At 36.4% G+C, this 10,587-nt stretch overlaps 1 protein-coding gene across 2 annotated transcripts; it reads left to right on the plus strand.

Annotated features, from left to right (window-relative positions):
* The first annotated feature begins 1,063 nt into the window (after positions 1–1,063).
* Positions 1,064–7,432, plus strand: gpbar1 (G protein-coupled bile acid receptor 1). Of its 2 annotated transcripts, XM_055216570.2 has the most exons (3): positions 1,064–1,216; positions 3,701–3,781; positions 4,158–7,432. In XM_055216570.2, exon 3 carries the CDS (start codon positions 4,232–4,234, stop codon positions 5,234–5,236), a length of 1,005 nt encoding a protein of 334 aa, XP_055072545.2. In that variant the 5' UTR covers positions 1,064–1,216; positions 3,701–3,781; positions 4,158–4,231; the 3' UTR covers positions 5,237–7,432. The 2 variants fall into 2 exon arrangements, with proteins under 2 accessions (XP_055072545.2, XP_055072546.2); XM_055216571.2 differs by lacking the exon at positions 3,701–3,781.
* Positions 7,433–10,587: the final 3,155 nt, after the last annotated feature.

A 10,587-nucleotide genomic window follows, 5' to 3' on the forward strand; every position in this document is an offset into this window, starting at 1 on the left:
AAACGTACTTTTGTCTTGTTTTCAGAAAGCTAATTTAATGTGGCTGTGAACGCACAGATGCGCGCGGACATGGATTCGTGTGTGCATGCATCAGTGCGAATGGTGCATCGCTTTTACCTACCCAGTCTCACAAGGTTTCGTGATATAGTCATTTAATTTTTTGATTCTTTTTTAGTCATATTATCACTAATTTTTGTGTTTTTTCGTGATCGTATAACGAATTCCTGTTTTCGTGTGATTATTGGTTACTCAACTGCTTTTTCCTATTTTTTTGTCGCTTCAGTTTAGGGTTAGATTTGGTGCTTGCATTAGAATGTCACTTTATATATTGGTTTATACTATTTTTTCTGATTTATTTTTTTATATGTCGCCTGGCGTAATGTTAGAGTTGGGTTTGGGTACGGATGTCATTTTATGTAAATCTAACCATAAACCGAAGCGACAATGGTAAGAAAATAGAAGTAAACAGTTGAGAAACCAATACGCGATAATCACAGGAAAACAGAAATTCGTTATACGATCATAAAAAAACTTGAAAATTTGTGATAATATTACGAAAAAAGAATAAAAAAATTACGTGACTATATAACGAAATGATTATCTTTGTAAATTAATACACAAGTAAACTGCTAAAATTTAAACTTGAGATTTACATCAGGGCACAAAAGATTTACACTGGGCATGTACCCCAGTAAAAGGGGTCTAGCGACGCCCCTGGCTGAAAGCCAGTGATCATTATTTAATTATTTTACAAAAACCCTTCGCGTCCCTTTGAAAGGCATTTAATAACCTTATAGATTCGTTTTTAATGGATAGATAGATGCACTTCTTGTAGCTTTTAAAATGGGGCACTATCCAATTCCATAATAAAGCTGCAAGGAGCCAGGGTATAATTTAATATAACCGATTGTGTTTGGCTAAAAAAAGAACGTTATAAACACCTAGGATGGCTTGAGGGTACGTAAAATATGAGATAATTTCATTTTTGGGTGAACTATTCCTTTAAAATACCTCATGTGATGTTTTAGTGCCAGAGTCAAAATGAGGTCACTGTCTCTTTAAGAAGCATCCTGCCTGCATGACTGACTTTTATCGAATGGGAGAACTCGGGTGCAAATGCTGTTGTACAGTGAAAGAAATATCACTGAATCCCAGATCATCACGTGGATACATCTAGTATGCCTGTCTGTTGTATGAAGATTTAGCATTTTATTAGGTGAGTGTTTTTAAATATCTTTTTTAACATTTGAATTTGAACAGTTTGATCATTTCAGGTACAGTGGGGTCCAAAGACAGAGACAACTTTTTCTTGCTTCTATTTAGCATCGTTTTATGTTACTAAAAGTGTTTGTTATTCATATTATCAGCATTACAACTTGACCAAAAATTGAACATGCATTTTATCTTCTATATAATTAAAGATTAGCAAAGTAAAATAAAAGCAACATATGTGAGCAATACGCTTCAACTACATCATCCTGCCATGATTAAATATAAACATATACCTTTGGTAAGGAGGAAAGTTTATTTGGTTTTAGTTGTGTAGAGTCGGTGGTCGTGTTACAATGTAATACAAATAGGAACATGAAACCAATATGAATTTTTAAACACATGAAACCACGCAGCATTTGCTCAATAAACCCTGTGACAAAGATCTGTAAAACTTACCACAAAAGCTGACTTTTTTTAGCATTTTGTTTCTGTAATGCAATCAATAAAAGCTACGAATTTACATTATGATAAATATTTGCCTGATATTCCAGCTGTACCAAAGAGGTTTTTGCCAAAAGTCCAATGCAAACAAATGGATCTGTTTGGATACTAAAAATAGTTTGCCCAAAAATGAAAATCTATGTGTCCATCCGTAAGTCTTCTGAAGCTGTGTGTAAGAAGCAGACTGAAATGACTCATTCATACTCATATTCACATTAAGGTTCATATTTATATTAATATGCATGTGTAAATCACATTCATATGCATATCAGTTTTAATATTCATATGCAATTCATTTGAATCATATTTGTTTACATGCGATTCATACTCATAATCTTTCCTTTCATTGAACCCCTTAAATTTAATCACAATTACATTCGAAAAAATGCATATCAACAAATGACTTACAGTACATCAGATTTGATATAATTTATGCCAAATGCCCAACAATCGTTTGTTCCTCATCATACGGTTTTACAAAAATCAGAATTAGTGATGGATCTGTATATTGCAGTTGGCGATATTTCCGCCTATATTTTTATTATTATTATTATTATCGCACTCTGCCAATAAATCGTTTAAATGTGTTGATAAATGTTCTGTTTCTTAAAATAGTTGTTTCTAATACAAAGACACTCAAATGTAAGGTCAACGACTTATTCACTTTTTAATGTAATGTTACTTTGTATTGCACACAACAACACTCTGGCGTGACAAAGTTTTTTTTAAAAGTACAGTGAGGTGTCAAATTATCAGTACGCAAGTCTTATAAATATATTTCCAAGTAGCTAAAAAGGTATAGTTATAAATATTCTGCATTAAAAAAATGTATTTAGTTTCACCAAATTTCTGTTGGTTTCCCATTTACTGTATTTACACTCGTGTTATATCGTCCACAATGCTTCCTCAATATCGGTATCGATACCTCCGATAAGAATACAAAGCAATAACTGAGTCATATTTAAAAAAATAACAGCAAGTAGGTATGAAATAACGTGAGTAAATTTTTCGGGGGGACTTTTCCTTTAAAGATCTGCTGTGAGTGCTTTTTGTGTCTTACACCGATTATGCTTAATAAACTGATAACATGTGGGGTCATATAAACACGTAAAGCATTTTTCTTTTTTCGGGGAAAGCCTACAAACGGCATAAGTAAAAACCGATGTGCACAAAGATAAACGTCACAGGCGGAAGCGCAAAGTAACACATAAAAGTATGTGCTCGACTCAAGCAGTTGGCAGAGAAACCGTGAAAATAAAAGCTCATGTAACAATTACAGGTTCTGCAGACATGACAAGAGATACGACAGTATAGCCTAAGACAGATTTCCCATCAGCTTTTTGAATGACTATGAGTGCATTTACATGCACAGAATAAGCGGTTAACCTTCAAAAATCTGCTTATTATAAAAAACTGTTTTCATGCAATTTTACATGCAAATCAATAAAGCGGCCAAGCAGACAACTACGTTTACATGGGACTTGGAGATTTCTCAGGTTTCTGACGTCACCACCTATAGTACATAATGGTAGTTCAAAAAGCCGACGGCATATGTACTATTGGCGGTGACGTCACTACCTGCGAGAAACCTGCATGTAAACGCACTTTTTAGATTTTTAGCGGCATCTATCAGTAAGATTGTGAATTGCAACCAACAGCTCAGTCCACAGCTCCCCCTCCCTTTCGAAACCCATAGACAAGCCTGGCACAATGTAGTGACAAAATGTGCTCTGTAGAGCACTTTGTCTATTTTGGGCTACTGTAGAAACATGGTATCGCAAAATGGTGACTTCCATTTAAGGGGACCCGCCGTGTTTGTAGATAAAAACGGCTCATTATAAGGTAGTAAAAACAATACAGTTCTCTTTTTAAGGTTTTTATACACCACTGATAATATTGTAATGTTATATTATATTGCATTTCTGTCAAGAGATTCTTCTAAAAGTTACAAAGTGCACCTTTAACACTCACTTTCTCTAATGTACAGAAGCAGCAAAATAAACCGGAAGCACTGCGATATGAATGATTATGCGTCCAAGCGACTGAACTGAGCAAACATATAAGACCAGTAAGTATACAGTAGTTTATAATACATCAGATATAAGGGAGGTGCGATAATTCACATGCAATATCATGCGCATCTTGTCAGTAAAGCCGGTTCCTTGATTAGTAGTAAATCGCCATCACCTGCTATTCAGATGGAGCGGCATTTACTACACAAAGCCGTAGTTCACTGACATGCTGGGCCATATCGCAGGCGATACGTCCGCGATATTTAATGCAAAATTGCCTGGATTTGTGTAGTAAATGCCGCTCCATCTCTAATCACGGGACCGGCTTCAATGACGAGATGCGCAATGACAATTACATGCAAATTATCATGCATCCCTATCGGATATAATTCATTCTTTAGGGTTTCATCACTTTTCTCTCTCATTTCTTAGTGCAGATGGAGAGGACTTAGTCTTGGCCTGGTTTAGCCCAGCGGGGAACAGCACGCTCCGGGTTCATCTCCAGCATGGATCAACTTGACAAGCTGAGCATCGAGAACTTAATCTTCTATCTTACAGTGCCACTGTCTTCAATCATCATCCTGGCAAATCTCTTCATCATAGTGGGCATAGCCTGCAACCGTCAGCTACACAACACTCCCAACTACTTTTTCCTGAGCCTGCTGGTGGCCGATCTTTTCACCGGCATCGCCCTGCCGTTTATTCCTCGCATGTCGCTTGACCGCAAGCTAGATTTCAAGAATTGCTTGCTGATGTACATATTACCCAACTTTTTGTTTCTGTCTTTCCTCTTTAATCTAGTCATGGTGCATTATGAGCGCTACCTGTGCATAGTCAGTCCGCTGCACCACAGTCAGTTTTGGGTCCATCGCTGCTTTCCCATGGCTTTGTTGATCGTCTGGATTCCCCCATTGCTTTACGCATCACTTCCTGCGTTTGGCTGGAATAACTGGGTGGAGCCTAATGCAAACAAGAGCTCGGACTTAAACGAGACAGCTGGGAACTACACCGGAGGGGATGAGGTTTGCTCCTACAAACAAGTGTTTCCAGAAACATTTATTTATTTGGAAGTGTACGGGTTGGTGCTTCCGGCCATGCTGTCCATCGCAGGCATGACGGGCCGGGTGTTGTGGATAGCACGCAAGCAAGTAAAGAACATATGTAAGCTTCAGCGTGCCGTCGACCGTCTACAGCAGCAGTCGGACCACGAGCAACAGCTCAACATGCGCTACGCCAAATGCGTGGCCGCCGTGTCCCTCACGTTCCTGGTCTGCTGGGTGCCGTACATCATCTATCAGCTGATAGCTATGGCGGCCCTGCAGAGCGGCGTGAGCTCGTCCAGCTCTACTTTATACATTATCATGTCCTGTACGGGCATCGGCGGCATGGCCGTCATTCCAATGATTCTGGGGCTGGCCAACAAACAGTACACAGAGCCCATCAGCAGACTTATATGTAAGCTGAGAAACCGCAACAGAGCTGGACAAAACAGCAGAGATATTGCACTTTAAAGAGTTGATGTTTCAATTAAATGTGTATTTGACTGTTAACTCAGTAGTTCTTTTGTGCACAAACTGCTTCATAAAATATAAGAACAAAACACTTTATATGCTGTCCATTTGTCTGTCTAGTGTGTGTGTGTCTGTCTGTCTATCTTTCCGCCTGCCAGTCTGTATTCCTGCCTGCCAATCTGTCTTACTACTGTCAGTCAGTCAGTCAGTCAGTCTGTCAGTCAGTCAGTCAGTCAGTCTGTCTGTGTGTCTATCTATCCATCTATCTGTCTGTCTGTCTGTCTCTCTGTCTGTCTCTCTGTCTGTCTGTCTCTCTCTGTCTGTCTCTCTCTGTCTGTCTCTCTGTCTGCTAGTCTGTCTATCTACTGTCTGTTGGCCAGTCAGTCAGTCAGTCAATCAGTCAGTCAGTCAGTCAGTCAGTCAGGCAGTCAGTCTGTTTGTCTGTGTGTGTGTGTGTGTGTGTTTGTATGTCTGCCTGCTAGTCTGTCTATCTACTGTTTGTCTATCAGTCTGTCTGTCAGTCAGTTAGTCAGTCAGTCAGTCTGTGTGTCTTTCGACCTGTCTGTCTGTCTATCTCTGTCTGTCTGTCTGCCTGCCTGCGTATTTGTTGGCCTGCCTGTCTGTATATCTACTGTCTGTCTGTCAGTCTGTCTGTGTGTCTTTCGGCCTGTCTGTCTGTCTATCTCTGTCTGTCTGTCTGCCTGCCTGCGCATTTGTTGGCCTGCCTGTCTGTCTATCTACTGTGTGTCTGTCTGCCAGTCAGTCTGTCTGTGTGTCTGTCTGTCTATCTATCTAATCTGTCTGTATGCCTGCCTGCCTCCTAGTCTCTCTATCTACTGTCTGTCTGTCTATCTCTGTCTGTATGTCTGCCTGCCTGCCTACGTATTTGTTCACCTGCCTGTCTGTGTATCTACTCTCTGTCTGTCTCTCTGTCCATCCGTCCATCTAATTTGTCTATTTGTTCATCTGTCTGTCAGTCGCATGTTCACCAACCAGCCTGCCTGTCTGTCTGTTTGTTTTTCTCCCGCCCTATCTCTCTCTCTCTCTATCTATCTGTCTCTCTCTCTCTCTCTCTCTCTCGCTGTCTATCATCTAATCTGTCTGTCTGTTTATCAGCCTGCCTGTCTGTCTGTTTGCCTGTCTGTTTTCTTTGCTCACAAACTTAAAATTAAGGCTAGAAAATGACTTCATACCGTCCAATGCTACAGTCCTTTAAAACGTATTCATGAACTTTAAAAGAAAAGTCATCCTTTCAATTATATAAAAATCTGTAAAGTAAAAAGAACTATTTGAAGAGATTTGGTGACACAGCGAGAAGTTCAATTGACTACGATGACCATTTCTTCTTGATAAAACACTTACATGACATACTTTCAACGTTGTGAAAAGCATGTACAGTAATTGTTAATGAACAAATATGTAATTGTTTAATTGATAAATGAGAGGATAAAACCATGATTTGTTATTTTTATCGGATCTAAGAGAGTTTTTTTTTTCAAAAGTTTTTCCATTAACGAACTTTCCCAGAAACTGAACGTCCACTGACAAACCCACTAACATTTATCACAGTGAGAAATAGTTCAGTGATACATGGAGTCTAGAGAATAAAGTATTGTGTGTTTCTGTCTGTGTGAGCCAAATACAAAGAGCTCAAACTTATAGTGGCTTCAAACAAGATAAATAAAAATAAATTAAGATGCTTTTATAGTTTGTGTAAGATGTTATGATATTGTATACACTGTGAACATTACAAAAACACTGCCGACTACTCTAATGTTGATCATTACTCAAATAGACATTTATAGAAAGATAAAAGTATTTGATAAACAGTTGCGTTTGCTTTCTACATATAAAGTCTGACTCATTGTTTCCTAATGGTTTCAAGTTGAGCAAGGTCACAAGTTCAAGAGTATTAAAACCACAAACACATACAAAAACAGCACATCCTTTATGTTTCTCACAGACACGTCCGTATGAACCTTTTTAGTATTATAGAGAATCGAGGTTAGCTTTGAAACTACTTAACACAACTACTCCAACTAACACAAACTAACTTCTCTAAACAACAACAATCACCAACGATTGCCTTGGTGTCCTTGCAACACCTTGGCAACCACTCAGCACATCCCATTATTGTGATGATAATACATTTATTGAGTTTTTTATTGAGATTTGTGTGATATAACTCCAAGGGGTTAATAAAGGTGTTCTGCAGGTAATCGATGTGATTTTGTGAGAAAAATATCCATAATTCAAACTTTTTAAACTGTAATAACTAGCTTTCGGAAAGACACTATCTTGCCACGTTGCGCAGTGACTCTCGTGAATCCAAGATGGCGTCGTTACCACTTTTTTGGCCTTCAAGGTCAGAAGTTGTTACCTAATCCCTGTTTTCTACCATTATAAAGCTTGGAAGAGCTCCAAACATTTACTCAAATAACTCCAAATGTGTCCATCTGAATAATGATAAACATATGTATCTCGAATTGCTTAAAGGTGTGTAAATCATGGGGTAATTTTGATATTTGGCTGTATCGTTTTAATTACACAATATGGTCACTCCTTAAATTGTGCAATTTGTGCAATACTGCAAGTTTCAAAACACAAAGTTAAATATATGGTCTACTGTAATTTACATTTAATATATTTGATATACATATTATTAAGAAAAGATTACATTTAAATTAGGTGGACACTTTTATCTAAAACTTATCCAATAGATTTTATCAGTATGTGTGTTGCCCCCTTAAGCAATCTGAGATACACACATCTATCATCTTTCAAACGAGCACATTTGGAGTTATTTTAGTAAATGTCATTGCTCTTTCAAGAAACAGAAAACAGGGATAAGGGAACAAATTCTGACCTTAAAGGCCAAAAATGTTCATTCATCCTTGAGATAGGTAATCCGCACAGCTCCAATGGTTTAATAAAGGTCTTCTGCGGTGTAATCAATGCGATTTAGTAAGAATATATATGATGGCGTCATTACCAAAAGCTAGTTTATTCATAAAATATGTATTTTTTCTTACACACTTGCATCGAATACCCACAGAAGACCTTTATTAACCCCTTGGAGCCCTGAGGATTACCTCTGTGAAGGATTAATGCATTTTTTGGCCTTCAAGGTCAGAACTTCAAGTTGTTCTCTGATCCCTGTTTTCTTCCATCATAAAGCTTGGAAGAGCAATGACATTTACTCAAATAACTCCAAATGTGTCTAAAAATGATGGACATGTGTATCTCGGATTGCTTAAGGTGTGTAAATCATGGGGTGATTTTGATATTTAGCTGAAGTATCGTTTTAATTACACAATATGGTCACTCCTTTAATTGTGCAATGCGTGCAATACTGCAAGTTTCAAAACACAAGGTTAAATAGATGGGCTGCTGTAATTTACATTTAATATATTTGATATTAAGAAAAGATTACATTTACATTAGGCAGACGCGTTTATCCAAAACTACTTATCCAAGTACACTTTATCAGTATGCGTGTTGCCTGGGTTCAAACCCGTGACTTTTGCACCGCTAATGCAATGTTCTACCACTGAGCTATACGGGAGTTATGGTTAAGGAATAACATTAAATAAGTATTGGATGCGTACACAAATATGACATTTAATTAATACAATAGAGACACACATCTGTATCTAAAAACACAGATAGGAGATCAAGTGATTGAAATTTGGACTTCTCATTACATTTACATGAAGTTTACATTACACTGAAAAAAATTCATTGAATTTAATCAATTTTTTTAAGATAAGTGGTTGCAATCAATTTATTTAAGCTACATTTAAACAAAGGTTTTATATTATATTTTACTTTACCAATTTTTTTTTGTTTAAATGTAGCTTAAATAAATTGATTGCAACCACTTACCTTAAAAAAAAAAGATTAAATTCAATGAATAATTTTTTTTCAGTGTAGGCATTAAGCAGACGCTTTTATATAGAGATTTAAAACGGGAGGAAGGAAAGCATGACGATTTGTCATAACGTGCATCATCTTTTTTATGTGTAGAAAAAATAAGTAGCCTTTAATAATGTATAATTTAATGTATATAATAATAATGTAGATCATGTATAATAATATATAATACAGAAAATATTATAATATAAAATATAATCATGTCAATTTTATATATCAACATTATTATACACATTATAATTATTTGATTATAGTGTAGTGATTATTGCGTACGGGTGGTTTTAGGTTTTCATGAAGTTTTGCGTACATTTAGAAGACATTTTGATACGAAAGTTTTTGTTGAATCTTGAAAACACTCTGTACACACTTATAAGGTGTCATGAAACATTTTGATAAAAAAAGTAAATGCAAAATAAGAGTATCAAAATAAGAAGCATGCAGTTACAAACATCTCTTCATGTACTATTTTGCACATTATTTCAAATGACATCATACAAAACAGTTTTTTCCACATTTAAGGGGAAATGTTCATTACTGCAATGTGTCCATGGCTGGATTTTGTTCTTTGACATGGAGAATTTATAATTAAAAAATAAAAAGCATCACTGCATGTTATACTATAAACATTTACAGTAAAGAAACATGTGGTATTTGGTGATAATTGGTAAATGTAGAAACACTAATTAGGAATATAAATGTTTCCAAGAAAAATTTTCTCATCCTCCGCAACAATTTTCATTCATTGTTTAAGCCCTCATAAACTAACATTTTCAAAAAAAAAAAAAAATGTTGGAAGGGACATAATTGACTGTGACACTCAAGATGTCAACTAAGCAGTTCTTATTTTTTCTCTCCAGATAAAAGTTGAAATTTTGTTTGTCAAAACCATGTCCGAAACATGAGTTTGTAAATGCATATATTTAATGTAATATCATGTTGTGGTAATGATAATTTTTGCTAATGATAATTTAAAAAATGTAAATAATTCTATAGGAAATATTTTTTAAATCCTCTAAAAATAATGGTTATACTGGACACCTTTTTAAGTCTCGATTTTGTGAGAATCACCCAAATGGGTCTCATGCTTAGTGAATGAGACCCATTGTTTCCTCATATATTGAGAACTGCATGAGACAATCACATTTAGTGTCATCATAACATCAATTCCCAAAGTATAAAAGCCAAAAAGCAGGTGCAGCATCATAACCCGCCCGGTTAATACTGACCATATATTTTGCTATGATGCTTCATCTAGGTCCAATAAGTGATATCTTATGTCAGTAATTTCTAGTGCAGCTACAAATCAGAATTTTTACTGAAAGGGTAACAAGATCAATGTCACATTTCACCAAACTTATTTTTTACTGTTTGTTCCGCTCTCCATCTTCTCTAATGGCCACAACCTCATTCTGGGGTGT

The sequence above is a fragment of the Misgurnus anguillicaudatus genome, chromosome 17 (genome assembly GCF_027580225.2).
Source record: "Misgurnus anguillicaudatus chromosome 17, ASM2758022v2, whole genome shotgun sequence".
NCBI classification, from domain to species: domain Eukaryota; kingdom Metazoa; phylum Chordata; class Actinopteri; order Cypriniformes; family Cobitidae; genus Misgurnus; species Misgurnus anguillicaudatus.

Excerpts from the sequence above, each read along its gene's own strand:
- gpbar1 (XM_055216570.2), top strand. The coding sequence starts at position 4,232 with ATGGATCAACTTGACAAGCTGAGCATCGAGAACTTAATCTTCTATCTT.